At 38.8% G+C, this 23,944-nt stretch overlaps 1 protein-coding gene across 1 annotated transcript in view; it reads right to left on the reverse strand.

Moving 5' to 3' along the window:
* The window catches only part of CCDC175 (coiled-coil domain containing 175), a 52,142-nt gene that overhangs the window by 973 nt on the left and 27,225 nt on the right, over positions 1-23,944 (reverse strand). Inside the window, exons 10-19 of the mRNA XM_081937134.1 lie at positions 22,691-22,801; positions 18,399-18,470; positions 16,791-16,926; positions 15,092-15,223; positions 13,376-13,514; positions 10,777-10,856; positions 6,192-6,344; positions 4,350-4,452; positions 2,497-2,540; positions 1,211-1,375 (exon numbers count right to left, since the gene is read on the reverse strand). Coding sequence (XP_081793260.1) covers positions 1,211-1,375; positions 2,497-2,540; positions 4,350-4,452; positions 6,192-6,344; positions 10,777-10,856; positions 13,376-13,514; positions 15,092-15,223; positions 16,791-16,926; positions 18,399-18,470; positions 22,691-22,801 — 1,135 coding nt within the window. The remainder of the gene's footprint in view (positions 1-1,210; positions 1,376-2,496; positions 2,541-4,349; positions 4,453-6,191; positions 6,345-10,776; positions 10,857-13,375; positions 13,515-15,091; positions 15,224-16,790; positions 16,927-18,398; positions 18,471-22,690; positions 22,802-23,944) is intronic.

Genomic DNA, 23,944 nt, shown 5'->3' on the forward strand with positions numbered 1-23,944 from the left:
AGGTGGAATTAAGCAAGGTTTTTGTGAGCCACCTTTTATTTGAAAAACAAAAACTAAGCAGAGTTCAACCTAAATAGTATTTGTACTGAAGACATCAGAAAATCCCAGAGCTATTGAATAAATTAGGAAGTTTAAAAAATCCCAGGAAAATAATTTCCACAGTACTGTTCAGAAAACTGCATAGATAAAATTGCCAGAAGTTGAAGGCAATTGTTATATTTAAGAATTGAAATAGCTGGAGAAATTAGTTATAAATAGAACAAAGCTTTTTCATATACAATATATAAAAGGATTTATTTAAAAAATTATATTCTACTTTTTTATTGCATTTCTTGCTTCAAAATTTCTTTAGAATCAGAAGAAACTCTGCAAAGCAACAAAGCAACCATTTATGCAGTTCTTGGGATTTCCAGAGTTTTTATTAGAGAAACCGTGTTAAAAGCAACTTAATTTTTACCCATGATTGGATTTTACCTTTTTTTCCCCTTCTTCCTAGAGATGAAAAAGTATAGTTTTATTGGTCAGGTAGATAATTTTTTAAAACGCTTAGTAGCAACCAACTTGCATACTTTGTGTTTCTTTCTCAATGTGCTAATGAAGGATATCGTATTTTGTCCTAACACCCAAATAAAAAAATAGCGCTGGAAAACTAGCATCTGGCATTCTAAACTTGGCAGAGTAAGACCCTTTTTTCTAGCACTCTGTGACCTATAGAAACTGTGAAGAAACTGTTTTGAAGAAGGTAATTTTTGCTTTTCCAACACATACAATATTGTTCGGAGTATAAGACACACCGGAGTATAAAACGCACCTTGGTTTTTAGGGAGGAAAATAGGGGGGCAGGCGAAATTCTGTCTATCAAGTATTCATCTGGTTAGCATCCTTAATCTGGTCAGCTTCAGCAGGTAAGTTTGCTGGTTTTGAGTGCACACGCTTTTTATCCCCTAGTTGGGGATAAAAAACTGCTTCTAAAGCACAGCTGATCATCAGAGAGAGAAGCAATGAGAAAAGCAGGCAAAACACAGAAGATGCTTCATTCGTTAGTTCCTCATTAGGGCTGAAAAAAAGCTTAGAAAAAACTATGTTTGGAATATAAGATGCACCCAAATTTTCAGCCTCTTTTAGGGAGTGAGATGGGGGGAAGTGCATCTTATACTCTGAAAAATACGGTACTTTTAACAAACATTTGGCACTTCCCCAAAATGCTTACTTTGCCAGCCTCCTCCAAAGATTTGCTTCTTAACAGAGAAGCCATCTCTTCATAGTTTAGCTGTAGCCCTTCATGAACGTAGTCAACCTTAATATTTCTCTTTCTATTTCTTCTGACATATTCTTCCAGAATAATCAAGAGCTCATGCCGGTACTTAAGAAATATCTGTAATAGAATGACAACAATGAGAAAATAGATGTTCTGTTGCAGAAAGACCACCTGGATTTTCTTCACTTTTTAAAAACATACTTAGACTCTTCTAAAATATTTAGCATGAATTATATGGGAGTTGGGGGGAAGTACATTAAGTAAATAAGTTTGATATAAAAATAGTGGAGAGGTATAGCACAATGATTCCTTAAATTTAAAATTATATGAGATCCCAAGTCTTAGAATAGTTAAAAGAGCCTTCTATTTAATTGGATTAATCAGTTAAAGCTGTTAAAAAGAGAAAGCAGCTGTCATAAATGGCTTTTTCTTAAACAGTAGCTGTACGTTAAGTCTCAGCAAAGCCACACTGGTTGAGGGGGGGGGCATTTTTTTTCTTGCTATCATGAAGAGCAACAGAATATGTAACAAGCTAGGTAAAAATAAAGGATTTTACTGTTCAGTCATATCTGTCTCTAGGGGGCAGTGCCCATGTTCGTTTCTTAGCCAAGGGAGCCAGCGTTGTCTGAAGAACACGCCTATGGTCATGTGGGCAGCATGACTGTATGTCCAGGCACACATAACACTGTTACCTTCCCACCAATGTGGTACCTATTTATCCACTTTCATTGCATGGTTTCAAACTGCTAGGTGAGTAGGAGCTGAAGCAAGTTAACGGGAGCTCACCGCATGCTGCGGTGCTCAAGTCCTGATCCTGAGCTGTCAGCTTTTCAGGTGAGGATTGCATTTAACCACTGAGGCATCACGGGCTACCAAATTAGCAGAATTAAATTTTACTGTTGTTTTTTTTCTCCAGTCAAATGGTATTGCAGCCCTAATTTAGCCCCCGTTTATGCTAAACTAAAAGTTTATTTTTAATCGTGTGAAAGGTTGCCATTTGAAAGAAACTATGGCTCTTATTTTTCTTTTTTAATATAAATTATTTTGCATCCTTGATACTAAATACATGAAGTACCACAGAAATGGGATTGTGCATTTTAATGTAACTGGGATTATATATCACATCCTCCTGGTTTCCATCCATAAAATCAGACATTAATCAATGCATGTTTAGGATGTTAACCATAAATTGTCCCCTATCCAAACCTCCACCACCTCCAGGTAATATCATAATATACCTCTTGCAGATATTCATCCTTTGTCCATTTCTTGATAAACAGTTCTAAAACAAGAATTTGATAGTATAAATAAAAATAGATGACAGTATATATTTTAAAGAAATAAATAGCATGTTTAAATATGCAATAACATATTATATGACATTTTAAACCACATTTATTAACTCTGTAGGACATCCAGAATTTCTAAAAAGCAAATTAACATAAGAGGTGTTTCTTAAATGATATCAGAGTCTATAGGAAGACATCTAATTGCTTAAAGTGCAGTTAAAGAAGGGGTTGTTTTGAGAGACTGATGGCACCCTCAGCTTCAGTTCCTTTTTAACATCTTTTACTCCTTCCTGCAAGGAAAAAACTTCTCAGTGATGTCTTTTTTTCCCCTTAAGATTCCATGATTGTATTCAGATTCAATCATTATTTGAAAATTTTATTTTATTCAAAAGATTAATATACAAAAGAAAAAAAACAATTTAACAGAGACAAAAGAAAACTAAACAAAACATTAAAAATGTAAATTAAAAAAGAGAAAAAACAAAACACATATTAGGCCCCCTAGTTGAACACTGACAAATCTACGGCAGCAATAATAGCTTTTCCCCTTGTAAAGCAGATCCAAAATTTATAAGATTCTACATGTATTTGCAATCCAATTGACCTGTCATACATTACATATATAAAAGAAAAAATAGTTAACAGGTTAAGCAACAGCAAAGCTAAAGTTCATGGCCCTCTATTAATAGTCTGTTAGTGTAATTTACTCGTAGAAATACTACAGCGGTTTCTTATTTACCACAAATCGATCGATCCAGGATCAAATACTTGTTTGGTTCTTAATAATGAAATCTTTCCTTAGATTTCTAATTGGGAATTTCCCCAACAATTGCATATGTGTATATAGACCCTTCATTAAGTTTCTTCTGTGGGAAACTGCTTTACTACAAGGTATCCATTAAGGAACCATCATACAGCCGGGGTGGCACAGTGTTTAGAGTGCAGTACTGCAGGCTACCGTATTTTTCGTAGTATAAGATGCACCGGATATAAGACGCACCAAGATTTTGAAAAGGCAAATTTTTAAAAAAAGTTTTTGCACTCTGCAGACCTCCCCAAAACGGGCATGTTTTTTGTCAAAAAAGGGCATGCATAGCTTCCAAAGTGCTCCTGGGTGCTGGGGGGTAAAAATGAGCAAAAAACGGCCCATTCTTTTCTCATTTTTGCTCTCACTAGCCCCCAGGAGCACTCTGGAAGCCTCCTAAAGGCTATGCATGGCCATTTTATCAAAGGGGGAGAGGTTTCGTGAGGCCAAAAATGCTGTATTCAGTATATAAGACACACCCAGATTTTCACCCTCTTTTTTGAGGGAAAAAGGTGAATCTTATACTCTGAAAAATACGGTACCTCAGCTGACTGCTAGCTGCCGTTCAGCAGTTCAAATCTCACCGGCTCAAGGTTTGACTCAGCCTTCCATCCTTCCGAGGTGGGTAAAATGAGGGCCCAGATTGTTGGGGGCAATATGCTGATTCTGGAAACCACTTAGAGAGGGCTGTAAAAGCACTATGAAGCAATATATAAGTCTAAGTGCTATTGCTATACCTCGAAAAGGGGATGCCACAACACTGGCAAACATCTGCCACCAGTCATGTATGCGGTGTGTCCATTTCCCTTTGGGCTAAAGTTCTATGGGTACAAGTGCTAAACCTCTATTAAATTTAGGAAAAATAGTCAGGAAGCCATACCCTAGAATTTTCTGAGGAAAACCACATGTAGGTCTTGTTGTGGATCATTTTTAATTCATTTTTACACAAAAAAATTCATTTCAGCTGGAGTAGAAATTCCTGCCACATAATACTCACCGTAAAGATCTTTTGTACATTGCTGGATTTGTTGTCTCTTTAACTGATAGGTCTTTGCCTCCCCATCTATTGTGGATATATCTTCTTTGAAATATGCAATGCCCTATAAGGATACAGCCAAAGAAACAAAACATTCATGTAGAAGCTATTGATTCCTGCAACCGTTCCTCATATGTTTTAGCCTCCAGTCCCCTAATCATCTTTGTTGCTCGTCTCTGCACTCTTTCTAGAGTCTCCACATCTTTTCTACATCGTGGCGACCAGAACTGAATGCAGTATTCCAAGTGTGGCCTTACCAAGGCATTATAAAGTGGTATTAACACTTCACGTGATCTTGATTCTATCCCTCTGTTGATGCAGCCCAGAACTGTGTTGGCTTTTTTGGCAGCTGCTGCAAATTAATATACCGCCCATTCCTAGGTGGATTACAACTTCTTAAAACATCATTTGATCATCAAAATGACTGCTGGAGGGGCCCTTCACACTCAATTACTCTCTCTTGAATTACTTTCACAGTGCTTCCCATGTTCCCAAGGACTGCCTACCAATCATCTTTTTTTTTCTTTAATCTTAAAACCTCCCAATTATGCTATGCTTTCATTCCATTATTACAAAAGATAGTCCCATTTTACTCTTCTTTTATCAATCTAAATACATCTCATGTGGATGTTTGCATTCTCTGTTTTCCCAGACACTTCTTGTAATCTTCAAACCAGATTATTAAATAATTATAACCAAAGAATATGCTTTATTTCTGCAAGGAGGATGGGCACAGCTTTTAATGGATTATTCAAACAAAGCCAGTGAACTGCAGAAGAAAGTTGGAGTGGAATTGATAGCAATATCAATATCTTCTACACAGTGGTGAAATCTAAAAATTTTTGCCACCGGTTCTGTGGGCATGGCTTGGGGTGGGTGGGAGTTGTCATGTGACTGGGTGGGCGTGGCCAACTTTTTTTCACTTTTTAAAGCATTTTTTTCCTGCCAGTGTGGGTGAATAGGCAAGAAAAATACTTTAAAAGGGGGGGGGGCTTGTGACGATAGCGTGGATCAGCTGTGAGTTGTGCGATTGTCGAAAGCTTTCCTCCCCCCCCCCTTTTTAAAGCATTTTTTTTCTTGCCTATTTGCCTGAACCAGCAGGAAAAATGCTTCAAAAAGGGGAGGGGGGGAAGCTTCTGATGATCATGCGGCTGACAGCTGAGCCGTGCGATCCTCGGAAGCCTTTTTTTACTACTGGCTCACAGAACCAATAACAATTGTCCCTACCAGTTCAGCCGAACCAGAATAATTTCACCCCTGCTTCCACATAATCCTGATCTGTCTATATACCTCTTGGGAAAAATAGGCTGCAAATCATATGCAATCCATGCCCCTCTCTTCTGATATAGAAACTGCTCCTCCCATCCCATCTAACAAGCAGTCCCTGTAGAATTCCAAGATTTACACATCAGTAATTTTTGGAAATCTGATTCAAAAGATTCCTAAAAGTAAACATTGTACTATGAAATACTAAACAAATAATTAAGATCTCCTGACATTTTTAAAAAAACCTCAAATATTGTAGAATTAATTTACTTGGAAAAAAGAGCATATAGCATAGATAATCAAGTGTCATAACATGCATAAACTATAATATCATTTTAGCCAATAATTCTAGTTTAGCAACCCCATGCAAAATACTTTTTTTCTTATATAAATCAAACCACTAAAAAGTAGCAATGGGCACAAAATGGCATTTTTACAATGTCTTTCTGCTCTCTACAGCCATTCCAGAACTGTTAAGTGTCTTGCCAGATTGCCAAAAGTTGACTTGCAGAACTATTCCTTTCTCGAAATACTCACAGCTCTTAACCGGGCATTCTCTCCATTCAAAATGAAGATCATTCTATCTATTTCATAGTTGTCTCTCTCAATAAACTTAATAGAATATGTCAAATTTGTCAGTTGATCAAATGCTGTATCTCTGCTCATCTGGAGTTCAGTCTTGGCAATTTCCTGTTGGCAAATATTGATGCATCTTATGTAGCTATAATCTTAGGAACATGATACCAAGGAAAGAGTGCTAAGAATAACAATCAGACAAATTCCGGCACTAAGATTTCATAACATTTACAAAAATATTTGTATCATAAATCTTTTTAAAACTCTTGCTGATTGGATGAATGCTTGGGAGAAGGAAGAAAAAATTGAAATATTACTAGATAGAACTCTTGACTATGGATTCATGCTTGTAATTCTTTTACTGAATCGCTAATTACTTGAATTATGAATTAACCTAAATAATTAAATGATTAAGGTAAAAGAAAAAAATAGTGTATGGCATACATAGCCAGGGAAGTCTGTAATGCGTTTTACCACGGAGTAGTTTGGGAAGCTTAAGATTACTAGTTCATTTGTTCATGCATGCGTGCTACCCATGGTGCACCACAGGGCTTTGCACCAGCTGGCTAGCAGCATGTGGGAGATGTCAGTTCCTTTGAGTTTTCTTTTGCTGACCTCACCTTGCATTGAGCAGGTTCAGCGCCAGCTCCTGCTTCCACTTGGAGTGCTGCTATCATTTTCCACCAGAGTGGCACCTATTTATCTACTTAAATTTTTATATGCTTTCGAATTGCTAGGTGGATAGAAGCTAGGGACAAATGATGTGACCTCACTCCACCATGCGGTGCCATGGGCTTGAACCGCTGGAGTGCTCTCTCTGGCTAGCAAATCCAAGCCGCTGCACCACCATATCCCTGATTAATGTAATAATTAACACAGTACTTAGTTTTAATCACCATTGATACAATTTCCCAATACCGATCCGTGTCAGTTTTTCAATCAACACACTTAATAGCAAGTGACAGAGAATAAGGCTGAATATCCTCTCCAATATTTTGCCAAGCTGTAGCTTGCAATCAGCAAAAAAAGTTATTTACAGAAGGATGCTACCTTGAAGTCGCTTTGTTGTACTTAGTTTATAGAATCCTTGGCGCTCTCTGAACTTTTTGCAAATATTTCATTACCCAAACTTGGTAATATCACCAATGCAAGTAAGAGTGGAATTTGTTTCCTACGTATATGCAGCAGTTTGCCATGCCAGTTTTGATGGGTAATGTAGTTTTCTCTTTGATAGTTCCTTGATTAGGCTATTTTTTTCTGCCTGATTTTTGCCTTATGTTAATCCCTACTTTACCTGAGTGTAGGTTGCCAGAAAGAATTGGTTCTGTCTACAGGTGTGCCCTGAGGCCTCTTTGGAGTCTCTCAGAACAGTTACTGATCCACTCTTGTTGAAAATTGGAGGCAGAATTTTTGATATTTTGCAGGCATGCTATGCATAAAAATTGTTCGATAGTAAATTTAACTTAAATAAACCGCACATCAGTGGTGGGTTTCAATTTATTTCACTACGTGCATGCGCAGAAGCATCCGGGTGGGTGGTGGAGCTTCCCCTCGCAGCCACTAGCGGTTTGTCCGATCCGAGTCGAACCGGCAGAAACCCACCTCTGCCACACATGCAGTAAAAGGGGGAATAGCCTCACCAAATTTGCATCATTATTCCATCTTCTGTGGCCCCTTAATTTTTAAAAAGTGTAAGTGGAGCCAACTTCCAAGTGAGAGAATGGCAAGGTAAAAATTTTCTAAAGGAACAAAAATAACATTGTGGTCAAGAACAGTAACAAATCTGGTCCAGTGGAGACTTTCTGAATAAGGAGAGGATGAGAAATCGCCCACCTGTGCTCCATATGGTTATCCTTATGAGGAGACCATAGGAATCAATTTGTGGGTTTGAATGCCAATCAAGGAAAACAATCAAGCTTTCAAGCACAGTGTAGAATGTATGGAACCTATATTTATCAAGCTTCACTTTCTTACGTTTTGAATATAACTTTTTTAACATTCAAAATGATTTTTCTAGCAGTAAGTGTGAAAAAATATCAGGTGAGTGATCCTTCATTCCAGAAAGAAAGGAAAAATTAATTGCAGAAAGACAAACTGGAAATATTTAATATTTGAAATATTGTGACTTTTGCTATAAAACCTTTTAAATAATTAAAACAAAAATAACTGTGTGAACAGCAATTGTTATAGTCCTTCACAGAAGGGATGGTAGGCTGTTATTTTTAACCAAGGCCAAACAAATTGAGGCAGACTACATGATACAAAAGTGAGTGTACTAGTGGGGACTAAAAACCTCAGGACAGAGGGGTGAGAAAGAAAAATCTGTTTTTTACAATAATACAATACAACAGTAGAGTTGGAAGGGACCTTGGAGGTCTTCTAGTCCAACCCCCTGCCTAGGCAGGAAACCCTATACCGTTCCAGACAAATGGCTATCCAACATCTTCTTAAAGACTTCCAGTGTTGGGGCATTCACAACTTCTGGAGGCAAGCTGTTCCACTGATTAATTGTTCTAACTGTCAGGAAGTTTCTCCTCAGTTCTAAGTTCCTTCTCTCCTTGATTAGTTTCCACCCATTGCTTCTTGTTCTGTCCACAGGTGCCTTGGAGAATAGCTTGACTCCCTCTTCTTTGTGGCAACCCCTGAGATATTGGAACACTGCTATCATGTCTCCCCTAGTCCTTCTTTCTCTTAAGCTAGACATACCTAGTTCCTGCAACCGTTCTTCATATGTTTTAGTCTCCAGTCCCCTAATCATCTTTGTTGCTCTTCTCTGCACTCTTTCTAGAGTCTCCACATCTTTTTTACATCGTGGCGACCAGAACTGAGTGCAGTATTCCAAGTGTGGCCTTACCAAGGCATTATAAAGTGGTATTAACACTTCACGTGATCTTGATTCTATCCCTCTGTTGATGCAGCCTAGAACTGTGTTGGCTTTTTTGGCAGCTGCTGCACACTGCTGGCTCATATTTAAATGGTTGTCCACTAGAACTCCAAGATCCCTCTCACAGTTACTACTATTGAGCACGGTACCACCTATACTGTACCTGTGCATTCCGTTTTTGTTGCCTAAATGTAGAACCTTACTCTTTTCACCATTGAATTTCATTTTATTAGATAGTGCCCAATGTTCAAGTTTGTCAAGATCCTTCTGTATCTTAAGCCTATCTTCTGGAGTGTTGGCTATTCCTGCCAGCTTGGTGTCATCTGCAAATTTGATGAGTTCCCCATTTATTCCCTCATCCAAATCATTGATGAAGATGTTGAAGAGTACTGGGCCTAAAACAGAGCCTTGGGGTACTCCACTGCATACTTCCCTCCATGTAGATGCAGTTCCATTGAGGACTACACGTTGAGTGCGGTTGGTCAGCCAGTTACGAATCCATCTGGTGGTGATGCTCTCTAACCCACATTCTTCTACTTTATCTAGTAGTAGGTTATGGTCTACCTTATCAAAAGCCTTACTGAAGTCCAAGTAAACTATATCAACGGCATTCTTCTGGTCCACTAATTTTGTCACATTATCAAAGAATGCAATAAGATTAGTCTGGCATGATCTGTTTTTGACAAATCCATGTTGACTTTTGGCTATTACTTTGTTTGCTTCTAGGTGTTCGCAAATTCGTTGCTTGATTATTTATTTTTTTATTTTTGAATTTGAGGACTAGCAATGACATTTGCAAAAATAACTGTGATACTACATTGGAGTCACTTCGAAGGATTTGTGAAGATATGGGACAGAAGCACATAGTTAAATGATAGCAACAATATCTGATTATGCAAATGCATTATTCAAAAAAAAGTTAAAGAAGACGTGAAGGAGAATAATTTGTAAAAATGTATAGGTTGACAGGATGACTGACAAATCCTAACCTATGAAGCAGAAATGTCAGAAAATTAAGTAGAAGTTATAGACTATAAGACAAAAATGGAAATGGAAATATAAATGATAACCCAAGAAGTTACAATAATCGGTAATGGTCGATTATTGGATTTGCAAAAGAGGGTTGTTAAAGTCACAAAAAAATTCTTAGATGAAAGAATGAAAATTTGAGTGGAGGTAAAATCCTAGCATTTTAATGTAAAAGAATGTAGAATTAACCTATTTGATCAGGGTTAAAATAAATATTTTTATAACGTTCTGAGAACCGTTTATGGACTCTTTGCTGATCCTGAACCAAAACATTTAATGATTTTTGAATTTGTGGTTGGATAAGGATTAGAATACGGAAATAAGTTATTTATGTAATATAACATCAAAGGAGGTAAATAAATACTAATTATTCTTATGCTTATTGAACAAAAGATTGAAATGCACTTCTTTAAATATTCTTTTTTCCATTTAATTTTCTCGTTTTCTTTTTCTGTCTGTACTTTTCATTTTTCATTTTTTTTATTTCAATTTATAATACTTAAGACTAATTTTAAAATCTCTAATGAAAATTATTTTAAAAAACAAAAGGTTTAAGTGGAACCATTAGCCACCAAAAGTGGTCACACAGAAATAGAAAGTAACGTATTGTAAGAAAAACATATGCCTGCTTACCTTTTGCCTTTCAAGTCTCTGAACTTCCCTTAATGAATGCTCTATGCCTACTTTAAGTGCGTTTTCTTCATCTTGTAAGTCTATAAATAAGCAGAGGAGAAAAAAATAAATTATACAGTAACATAGCTTATTAGAAGGGTTCAGGAAACGACCCACAAGATTAGAAGGAAATAACTTAGAATACTTATAAATTACTTATTAGTGAAAATTATTGACCAAACTACTAAACAATAAAACACTCGTGCCCACAATATCTAACCTAAATATAGAACTTGCTGCAACATCTAAAATAAAAGTAGTGGAAACATGGTAATACAGCCACTTCTCTTTAGTAGCTATCTCTTTTAGCACTATCATAAATCTCACAAATTCTAAATGTGTGATAAGTTCTACTAAAAGGGAAGGAGGAAAGATTTTCATTTGGCACCAAATAAAAGTAAATAGGCATCAGACACAACCAAAGTCTTCTCACTGAAAACTACCCAACTTGATTCAGAAAGGAAGCACTCAGAAAATGCATTTTGATGTCGTTAATATTTGGGTTATTTATCTGTTGACTTGTATGTCATCTCCATCATAAAATGTCTCTCAGTAACTTATGTATAGAATGTAATAGAATAAGAGTCGGAAGGGACCTTGAAGGTCTTCTAGTCCAACCTTCTGCTTAGGCAGGAAACACTACACCATTTCAGACAAATGATTATCCAATCTCTTCTTTAAAACTTCTAGTGTTGGAGCATTCACAACTTCTGGAGGCACGTTGTTCCACTGATTAATTGTTCTAACAGTCAGGAAATTTTTCCTTAGTTCTAGATTGCTTCTCTCCTTGGTTAGTTTCCACTCACTGCTTCTGGTCCTGCCTTCAGGTGCTTTGGAGAATAGCTTAAACTCCCTCTTCTTTATGGTAACCCCTGAGATATTGGAATACTGCTATCATGTCATCCCCAATCCTTCTTTTCATCAAACTAGATATAACCAATTCTAGCAACTGTTTTTATATGTTTTAGCCTCCAGTCCCCTAATCATCTTTGTTGCTCTTCTCTGCACTCTTTCTTGAGTCTCCACATCTTTTTTACATCATGGCGACCAAAACTGGATGCAGTATTCCAAGTGTGGCTTTACACCAAGGCATTATAAAGTGGTATTAACACTGTTTGTATGCATGCATGTATGTAATAGGCTTAAAATCTCAAGTAAAATGCCAACAAAATCAAATAGCAATCTTCCATAGAATATATGATGAGCATCAGGAGATAATAACACAGACATATTTTGTGCTTGATAACTATCAGGGAATAAGCCCTTCTTTGTCTCTCAGTGTCTGGAGATACTGTATTTTTCGGAGTATAAGACACACCTTTTTCCCTTAAAAAAGAGGCTGAAAATCTTATATACTGAATACAGCAGGCTTTCAGAGAGCTCCTGGGGGCTGGGAAGGGCAGAAATTAGTGAAAAGCGGGCCATTTTTCACGCAATTTTGCCCTTCCAGCCCCCGGGAGCACTCTATAAGCCTCCTACAGGCTATGCACGCAATTTTTTTGACAAAAAAGTGGGCCATTTTTTGCTCGTTTGGGGAGGGACCCCACCCCACAGGATCACTCTGCAAGCCCCCTAAAGGCTATTCATGCCTTTGGGGGGGGACGGGCCCATTTTCGCGAAAAACAGGCTGGTTTTGGGCTGGTTCTGCAGAGTGCAAAAACTTTTTTTTTAATTTGCCTCTTCAAAACCTTGGTGCGACTTATACTCCAAAAAATGCGGTAGGTTAGGCTTTACAAGATCAACAAGGTTGGAGCCATATGGATTTCAGGGATGACAATTCTATAGGATAGGCACACAAGGCCTGTCTCCTAGGTCCTACAAAATGGCATTGGTTTAAAGCTGGGACCTAGACCTCAACAATTCCTCCATATCTTATCAGTTAGAAGAAACCAGAGGAGAAAGACAGTTCCATAATGTAATGGGCAGAAACAAGAAATTTAAGGAACAGGAGAAAAAGATACAGCAATACTATCAGATAAAATAATATATAATATTATAATATCAGATAAAATAAATCTTGAGTCCAGAGAACAGAAATGTAATTAGCAAAAATGTCTAGGACATGATTCTCTCTAGTTCTCATGAAGAAAAAGGGAGGGAGTGCAGAAGTGCATTGAGACTTGCATGGTAGCCCTCTAAGGTAGATCAAACTTGGTACTAAAGACACACTGTTTTTCTGATTAAGCCACAGAAACAGAATCTTGTAGAAGTGGCTGATGACTTCCTGGGAAGCCCTGACCAGCTAGGACTGACATGGGTCTACAGTTTGACTTTTCTCTCTGATGTAAAGAAAAGAAAATACTCAATGAAACCTATGTGCCATAAAAATAATAAAATTACAACTCTTAAAATTAACTTGTCCACTATGCAAAATCTAGGTTTATCATTGAGAGATGGCAACGTATTGACCCTGGGACAGGCAGAACATAAACTCCAACAGTCTGGAAAATAAGATTCACAGCTGGAAGAAGAAAACTATTTTAAAATTGGATGCTTTTCTTTTTTTTTTTGCACTTTTTTGCACTTTGATGAATGACATAGATAAGATTCCTACACATACCATTATATAATTCCTTTTGTTTTGCATAATTGGTGCTTAATTCTTGTAATTCTTTTTGTAATTCTTCTGCGAGGGGAGCATTCTCTTGTAGTTTTTCTTCAATTTCTTCCACACGTTTTGTTTTAGAACCGTATTCTTCCTTTTAGGAAAGAAAGCGTAATGAACAATTTATACATAGAGTGGTACTGTAATGAGCATCCTAGTATTCTAACATGATACAACAACTGATTAATATTTACTCTGTCTATCAACTGATTGGCTGATTAGATTTAGAAACCACCCAACAGCAGGTTGATTCTGGGTGGCTTATGCTTGAAATAGGAAAACAATAAAAAGAACCTAGGCATTTGGACAACAACAAAATAACCAACCACCCTAGGACTCCATATATACTTTATCCTAAAAGGAACATAATCAAGTTTTTGAAGACTTGTGGAACGTCATCAGGATGGGATATACAGATTGCTGGGGATATTATTTCTAAGGGTAGGCATCAGAACAGGAAAGGCGTGCCTTTGAGGGAATCCCACACATACGAATTCTATTCTTAATATTTATTAAATGTAATATGTTGACTCCCAGAAACTCTGAGCAGTTTACAAATGATTTAAAACAGGAAAACAAGACTAAAAAATCCAGCAATTTTGATTTTACTAGACAGGCAGAGACCATAGGAAACAGGCACTCCCTTCAGATAACCTGGCCCTATGATGTAATTGATAAGCATCACTTTGAAATGCAGCTGCAAGCCTATTGGTATGCAATGCAATCACCTGTGAGGTGAATTCCAGCCTGCAGAACAATGCTAGATTCAGAATCCTTGGAACTCAAGCTCAATATGATTACCTATATTTCATAGCTGTTCCTTCTTCCAGAAGATGTCTTGGATACATCCCCAACAAGGCACTTCTTCACTTCTCTACCTAGAAGCAATAGTAGCTTCCCCACCTGTCACCATGTTTAACATTCCCCTATCCACAAGCAAATCCTTGTCTTCTAAAAATCTCTTACTTGACCAGTCAAATTTCTCCTGCTATCTTAACACCAATTTGATTTTTTTTCCTCATTGAACCCACTGTCTCTCCATTCCATTCCCGGCTGGAGTCAGTTATTATGCTTGACTGGTGTACTGGGAATTGAAACAGAAAAAAGCAGTTGTTTCTGACTTATATGTTAGAGGAATAATCTGGATTTGAAATGAAACAGAAAAAAACTAAAGTCATTCAAAATCCATTTGTACCATTTGTGCTTATATCTGAATAAAGCAAACTGATTAAAGTAAATAAATTACAGCTATTTGTTATTCTGATTTCTACCTAACTTTAGTAGTCCTTTATACCTTCTTTTCTCTAGTTCTCTCTCCAGTCATTTTGAGTTTAGCGTCAACTTTGGCATCTAAGAAATGCATGGCTTTTACTTTAAAGCTTTTATCTAAAGGAAGCCTCACATCAAAGTGCTTCAGAAAACTGAATTTGACTTCTCCTAGCCGCCCACAGCAACCAACACAAGTCACTTCAGTAACTTAGAATCAATGCAAACTCTTGATTCGCAAGCGCATTCTCCCACCACCTTCTTTAGCAATCTGACTTTTTAAAAACTACTTCTATTCCCTTTTGATTCTAAATGGGCTGGATATATTTACTTATGTATTTATAGTCAAATGTATTTTATAACATAAGACAGCTACAAAAATGTATTAAAATACAGGTTGCTTGCCTCGATTTTTCCGATTTCTGTTGTTAAGTCAGCTTCATGTTTCTTATAATAGGTTGTTTTTTTTTGCAGCTTGGAAGTGAGATGTTTCAGACGCTCAGTATACTTCTTTATTTCTTTATCGAGACGTTCATTCTATTTGTAGAAAACATGAGAAAGAGGCAACATAAATCTGTTCTAATCACTTGCAGGTGTACATGAATGTGCAGATGTTGAGATTTCAGTTCGGTTTGGCATCTATGGAAACAATATTTAATAAGATTTTTCTGCTATGAATTCTGTTCTGTGTTTCAGTTTTCATTTCAATGATCAAATATTGAGAGAGAATATACTCTAGTTCTAATGTACAAACTGAAGTACTTTGTTCGTGCCATCATGGCTGTCCGGTGCCAGATATTTCTATAGGGATGCTGGCATTTTGGTGGGAGGAAAGGGGGGAGGAATGGAGTGGTCTGTATATGAAGTTTCTGCTTCCTGCATCATTGTGTTAATCTCTATATGAAGTTTGTTTTTCTTGTATTACTGCATCAATTTCTATATGAAGTCTCTGTTTCTGTTTCCCTGCAACGATGTAGTGTGGAAGGGGTTTGGTTAGCATTGCTTTAAATGGCTGGTTTTAAGTGAGAGGCTTTAGTTCTTGCCTAGATCTCTTGTTATCACAAACCTTCCAATAAAAGCCCCTTTTGGAACCACTGCAGTTTCAAAAGTCCTGCTTTCTTGGGAAGAGACAAGACCTTACAATGGCATTAAGTTTTTGTTCAGGCCTATTCGGGAGCCTAGCAAACAATTTGAAATGAAGACAGGCATCAAAAGGGGAGCAAAACCTACTTCTCATATGACTATTCCTGAGAAAGTAGAGTTCTTCACTGATTCAAATGGAAGATGATTTTGTCTCTTCATTGCCTAAACAATTTTCATTCAACTTAAGGGTCGAGCAGACTTGCACTGCATGCCAAGGAACATATATGTCTGTCAATCAGGGATGGTTTCATTTATATTACTGCCAATGTAATATTCTGGCTAGGAGACATTCAAATAGCAAAACACAGAACAGGAAGTGATTGGATCAACCAATCAGCACACAGGACTTGCACCTCCGCACTTTGGGTGTGCGCATCAGGCCATCTGCGGCCATCTGCAACCTATGCTTACTTATCAACTCATTCACAGTGTAGGTATGAGGTGACCCCTACATGCAGTTGCAAGCAACTCTAAATCAAATTTTAGGTTTTTTATATCAGATATCAAACATCCAAATGCTGCAAACTAGCATTACAGAAAAAGTGCAGAGGGGGATACAGCTATAATCTTGTCTACCTCTCCCTTTATTCCAACAATAAATGTTTTTTAAATGTTAGGATCTGTTCATTGGCTTATACATTAAGTCCTTTGATTACTCTCCACGGGATCCAAAATGAATCCTGACCTTTCCCTGAAATCCTTTCTTGTGTGTTACACTGATAAATGTGATTCTAACCTTTCATCCACAGGTTTTTTTTTTCAACCATGCATAAACACAAGGTAGTCTCTACAAATAAAGGGGTGGGGGTGGGGATTTCCAAGTACCATTCAGTGAGCAACACTGAGATAAGAGAGGATACAAGCCTCCATTTTATGAATGAAATGGCTCCAAAATGCCACATCTGTAGAAAATCTATATTACAGTGTGATTTGGTGTCAGTACCCTAATAAGGTACTATACCTCCTTTTTTAATTTGTTGTAGGATTTTTTCATAGCTTCAAGGCTTTGCTTTGACTCATTCAGAAATAGTTCATGGGCTTCCAGTAAATTTTCATATAAGGTTGTCATTTTTTCAAGTTCGATCTGAAGCACATCTCTAGTAGCAAAGGAGAAAACACAATTCATAATCACTGAATAAATGAAAAGAGACAGTGACATCATGTTAACAATAGGTCAATAGTGAGCAAACTTTTTCATTATTCTTTTCGCAGGGAAGGAAGAAGCGTATTAGAAATGCTATCAGAATGGTACATACACCCCACCTTTCCTTAAGCTCACAGAGCAGAAATTCAGATGTTGTATTATGCCACTCGCCCACATATGGGATTTTATATGATTTTTGCAGTGTATGTCTTGCATAGTAGTAGTACAGGTAGTCCTCGACTTACAGTTCATTTAGTGACCATTCAAATTTACAACAGCACTAACAAAGTGACTTATGACTGTTTTTCACACTTACAACTTGTGTGATCAAAATTCAGATGCTTGGCAACTGACTCATACTTATGACCATTGCTGTGTCCCCTTTTGCAACCTTTTGACAACAAAATCAATAGGGGAGCCAGATTCACTTAACGGTGTTATTAACTTAACAACTGCAGTGATTCACTTAACAACTTTGGCAAGAAATGCCATAAAATGGGGCAAAACTCACTTAACAAATGTCTCGCTTAACAACAGAAATTTTGGGCTCAACTGTGATTGTAAGTCAAGAACTACCTGTATTTTCACTGTACACTGTACACTATACACTGTAAACTAAGTGGTGTTTAACGGTGTAAAATTAATTGTATATTCATAACTAAATCTACACCTTCACTTCCATTCATCAACTCTATTCTACATGATCTGACCACTTTCATTGAGTTCTATGCACTTTACCCACTTCTCTTAGTTTTACAAACTTTATTCGTATTTTATTTCATTCTCTTTACACTATACTCTTCTAACACACCAAGTCACAATTTTCATATCTCATGGTCATCAACAGACAGGCCCACGATATTAGTCTCCACCATGTATTATGACTCAGTCAACCAAGACATTCGCCCCAAATAGACTCATGCTGCTGCAGGCAAGCCAGGATCTCTAGTTCAGGGCTACCTTGCAAACCAATATTATCTTGCCTACATTCTGCCACACTTGGATGTATAGGCATTGTGCTGACATGGCTCAGGATTCCCTCCATTTAAATATAGATCAGTTTGTGTTTTTGATAAACTCTGTCTCTCATATTATTGTTTGGAAACACTCAGTTTTGCAGAAGCCATTTTTGAAGTGCACAATTGGAAACAAAACAGGCTCAATTTACTTCATGTTCTACTTGGCAGTTTATTATTTTTTAACTAGGAAGGTTGCTTGGTGATCTTTCTGATCGTTAGCTGCCCAGAGCTTTCAGAAGACAGAGAGCATACAAATAAAGTAAGTAGGTAAGTACATATATACATATATAAATAGCATTTATTTGGCAATATGCGGGGAATTGCAAATGTATGCTTTTTTTCGCCATACTGGCAATTGACCCCAATTTTACTTTTACTTCATAACAATTTTCACACAATATTGTACCTTTTATCACTTTCTTTTTTCAATGTTGCTTCTAAAATTGCCAGTTCTCTTGCATAGGCATTATGTGTAGTGCTGAAACAAGAAGTATATTTTTTAAGTTTTACAATATAGTGTGATCAACAAGACATTGAAAATTTAAAAAAAAACAGATTAAATGAATAAATAAACAGAGATCAAACTAAGCCAAATCAACCCTCCTTAATAAATTCAGTACTTATATAAACAGATATATTTACATTTAAGAAGCCATATGTATCTCTGTATTGTTTTACACCATTTTAGTTTATTTATATATCAAAATTAGGGGCCACCCATCTCACTTAGAAAGTGACTCTTGTTTTATATGTTCTGGGGGGAAATGGCCAATAAGGTTAATTTAATTATTAAAGTTAATTATGTAAGTTTTATAATTTCTTCAAAAATCTTCAAGTTAAATGAATGACCAAATAGGTACTAGGCCGGGTATTACCACCAGAGATCATAATACCTACTAATCTATTCAGTATTTAGAATGGTTCTCCTGGCATGGAGAAATAGTTATGTATGGGACCCAACTGGAAGGATATGTGACATGAAAAAACTGGGGATAATGAAAACTGGGGATAAAGTTAGGAGAACATGTTTGTGGATATGTGTGCATGTTTGTGTGTATGAAAAAAGAAGACAGTACAATACAATAGCAGAGTTGGAAGGGACCTTGGAGGTCTTCTAGTCCAACCCCCTGCCTAGGCAGGAAACCCTATTTCAGACAAATGGCTATCCAACATCTTCTTAAAGACTTCCAGTGTTGGGGCATTCACAACTTCTGGAGGCAAGTTATTCCACTGATTAATTGTTCTAACTGTCAGGACATTTCTCCTCAGTTCTAAGTTGCTTCTCTCCTTGATTAGTTTCCACCCATTGCTTCTTGTTCTGCCCTCAGGTGCCTTGGAGAATAGTTTGAATCCCTCTTCTTTGTGGCAACCCCTGAGATATTGGAACACTGCTATCATGTCTCCCCTAGTCCTTTTTTTCATTAAACTAGACATACCCAGTTCCTGCAACTGTTCTTCATATGTTTTAGCCTCCAGTCCCCTAATCTTCTTTGTTGCTCTTCTCTGCACTCTTTCTAGAGTCCAGCCTCAGATCAGCGCGAGCCGCAGTCCCCTTCCCTTGCACACATGGTGCCATTCCCCTCCTTCCTGAGCCAACATGAAGGGGACCACGGCTGCGCTGATCTGAGGCTGGCGCTGAGGAGCCTCCTGCACACGTGGTCCCATTCCCCTCCTTCCTGAGCCATCTTTCGGGTGCGTTTCAAGGTTTTGACCACCATCTTTAAAGCGCTCCATGGCATAGGGCCCAGTTACCTGCGGGATCGCGTCCTCCCACATACATCCCAGCGGCCAATTCGCTCTCACAGGGAGGGGCTTCTCCTGGTGCCGTCCGCTAGGCAATGCCAGCGGGCGACGCCAAGGAGTAGGGCCTTCTCTGTGATGGGCCCAACCCTCTGGAATGACCTCCCCCCCGACATTAGAACCACCACTGACTTCCGCTCCTTCCGGCAGAAATTAAAGACTCACCTGTTCCGACTGGCTGGCCTGGCATAATTTCAACGCCTATCTCCTGGCATTTATATTTTTACTGGTTTTTAAGGGGATTATTCTGTAAACTTAATTTTATTGGGTATTGGGATTTTAATGTCTGTTTATTTTAATTATTTATTAGCAATACAGTCCTGCACATTTTTTATCCTCCTCTTATCCATTTATTTTATATTTGTATATATATATTGTCCATTTAGTAATTTTAATTGTTTTAATTTTGTTCTTTGACATGGACTGTACACCGCCCCGAGTCCCTTTCGGGAGAGGGGGCGGTCTATAAGTGCTAATAAATTGAAAATTGAAATTGAATCATGAAGGGCTGCCTCCTGTACACATGGGCCCATTCCCCTCCTTCCTGTGGCTCTTCTCCGCAGCGCAGTGGAAGGAGTTGCTGTCCCCGCCACCGTGATCCTGGGGTATTTTGCTTGCCCAGCAAAGCACGGGGCAGCAGGGCGGCAGTAGCTTGCGTGGCGTGGCCTGACTGCCAGCAAAGCACCTCCCCAGACTTGCCCAGCAAAGCACGGGGCGGCAGGACGGCAGTAGCTTGCGTGGCGTGGCCTGGCTGCCAGCAAAGCACCTCCCCAGACTTGCCCAGCAAAGCACGGGGCGGCAGGGCGGCAGTAGCTTGCGTGGCGTGGCCTGGCTGCCAGCAAAGCACCTCCCCAGACTTGCCCAGCAAAGCACGGGGCGGCAGGGCGGAAGTACCTTGCGTGGCGTGGCCTGGCTGCCAGCAAAGCACCTCCCCAGACTTGCCCAGCAAAGCACGGGGCGGCAGGGCGGAAGTAGCTTGCGTGGCGTGGCCTGGCTGCCAGCCAAAGCACCTCCCCAGACTTGCCCAGCAAAACACGGGGCGGCAGGGCGGCCCCTTGCTTTGACAGCCGCCTCGTTTCAATTGGGGTGGAGAAATCCATCTTTTCAATGCTTGGCTCACTCCCCCCGCCCGACGCGATCTCCTTTTATTCTCCCTCTGCCTCATTCACTCGTTCGGGCAGCAGAGAACAAAAGGAGATCGCATAGCCGAGGACAAAGGAGCCTGCAGCCTCCTTTATTCAAACGTTCAGGCAGGGGGGGGGGGACTTTCTCGCACGCCTTCTTTCTCTGAAGCCACGCTGGATTCAGCAAGCACCAGGCAGCACGGGCCCTTGGGCTTGTGCAGCAGCCGAAGAACAGGAGGCGAGGATTCGGCTGCTGTACAAGCCCACGGGCACGTGCTGCCCTCTTCTCTCTGATAGCCGCCTGGTTAAAAAGGAGGAAGCGGCTCCGCTGGTCCGGAGCCCATCCGGGAAGATGAGGAACGCGAGGGGGATCCCTCACCCCGCGGATGGGCTCTATCAGAGAGAAGGCAGCACGTGCCCGTGGGCAAGAAGCGCAAAGGAGGAGCAGAACGGCCTTAATCACGTCACGCTGCCCAGAGAGAGGGGGGGGAGAGGCAGAGACAGACAGACAGACAGACAGAGAGACACACACACAGAGTGAGAAAGTTGTCACAGTCCTCCCTTCATGATGATAATTTGATGACGTCACCAGCCTCACCAGCCATAAACCTCACCGCACGTCACTGCTGTCTGCCTAATTTGTCAGCTGTCTGACTACAGTCCTTCATGGTAAATGCAACTGTTCATTAACTGGTAGCAATGAGATATCCAAAGTTGGATCCTTAGATAGATGGATGGAATGTATAGTATCTTTATTTTTCAACAAAAAGGTTGAAATCTCATTTTATCTGCAGCAATATATAATGATGCAATATGTGCGATATCATACAGTGTTGTTTTGCATTTTTCATGTTTACAACCAAGCAGCAAATTAAAAAAAAAAGCAATTAAGAATCAAATGTATATTTCCTGATTTCAAGTAAAAGAAGAATTTATATTTTATCTGGAACCCCTTGCACACAATCTTGTAAACTAAACATTTATTTCACCTACATGAAACTAAATTATGCTTTTGCCCGAATTTTCATCTAGTTTTATAACAACTTGATTTGCAAATCTTTCCCCTTAGTTACAGTATATCAGTTCTTGTTACATTTCTGATTCACAGAAGCTTAATTAGATATAATAATAATAATAATAATAATAATAATAATAATAATAATAATAATAATAATAATAAATATTTATTTCTTAGCCGCACCCTCTCCCGAAGGACTCGGGGCGGCGTACAACAAAACATAGGAAATAAATATATCGACATACATATAACAAAACATATACCAAGACATATATACGACATATACAAGGAGGAGGTGAACTGATAGATAAAAACAAGTAAAAACACAATGTTTAAAAACCCCTAAATAAATTGAATGCAATTAAAATACCCCAAATAAAAAACCCGTCAGGAGCGATATAGTTGGATCAAAGTTGAGCCAGGCCAGCAACTTGAAAAAGGTGGGTCTTGAGCTTTACACGAAAGGAGCGGAGGTCAGAGGTATTCCTAATATCCAGGGGGAGGTCATTCCACAGGGCTGGGCCCGCCACAGAGAAGGCTCTACTCCTAGGCGCCGCCCCTCGACACTGTCTGGTGGACGGCACCTGGAGGAGGCCCTCTCTGTGCGAGCGGATTGGTCGCAGGGATGTATGGGGCAGAATACGATCCCGCAAGTAACTAGGTCCTAAGCCATGGAGCGCTTTAAAGATTGTTATCAAAACCTGATATAGAAAATCACTTTTCAGCAAGATATTTTGTAAATATGAAATAACTTACTCATATATCTCCTGCATGTCATCTAGCTCTTCCTGTGTACTTTTTGTTTCTATCACACGCTTTGCCACATAGTCCAGCTTTTCTGTGAGCCAATTGGATAACTTTTCAAATCTATTTGAAAAAGTGAGACTTAATTAAATATTTATAACACACACAAACACATATATAATTTTTTTAATGTCTACATTTTATTAAACAAATGGCTAGCCAATCATGAAAAATGTACTTTTCTAGGGTAGCTTTCCAATATATAGATAAAAACTGAGATTAAGAAAAGAATGATTCCAATAAAAATCTTTAAAAATCTCATTTCTGCCCTCCCCAGCCCCCAGGAGCTCTCTGAAAGCCTCCATAAGGCTATGCACTGTCATTTTGGTGAAGGGGGCGGGGTTTCAGAATGCAAAAAATGCTGTATTCAGTGTATAAGACGCACCCAGATTTTCAGCCTCTTTTTTGAGGGAAAAAGGTGTGTGTCTTATACTCGGAAAAATACGGTATTATTACATGGAAGAAGGACTCAGATGAAATCATTTAGCAGTAGTACTACCAGTTGCTACTGGAGACAATTATTGCTGTTCGGACTCAACAACTCTGCCTTCAGGGCCATCTTTAACTAACAGTCTGATTAGCAATATTCAACAGTTAGAACACATTAACTTGGAATTACCAGCAGCCCATTTTGAAAAAAAATATTATGGAGAAGAACAGAGTTTTCTTTTGGGAATCAATTTCCATGTTAAAACTATTTAAACGGTAAAGATTGCCCATAATCACATGGGATAATCCAAGTATCTTCTATATTACTATATGAAAGTAGCTTGCCACTGGCTTCCACCCAGGATGTCCTTTGGCATTCCAATTTAGCTTACAGACCTGGAATTTCTTGAGTATCCTGTCAAATATTAACCAGGTTTGACTCTTAGCTTTTGGGGATCATCCAACATTAACAAAATACTGTCGCTGGTTGAATGCTAAGTATAGTTAGCAATGGCAACAGAATTTACCATATTTTTCAGACTATAAGACGCTCTGAAGTATAAGACGCACCTAGATTTTGGGGAGGAAAACAAGAAAAAAAATCTGCCTCTGCCTCCCAGCAATTTGCCTCCTTGCAGCAAGCAGCAAACAGTGTCGTCAGCTTCAGCACAGCCTGATTTAACACGAGCAGCTGATTGGCAGTTGCTCCTGGAATATCTCCTATCAACTGTTCCAGGCTGCGGGGATCACCGACGCCTATCCCCGCTTTATCAAATG

Source organism: Natrix helvetica, assembly GCF_964273705.1.
Source record: "Natrix helvetica genome assembly, chromosome: 1".
NCBI lineage: Eukaryota > Metazoa > Chordata > Lepidosauria > Squamata > Natricidae > Natrix > Natrix helvetica.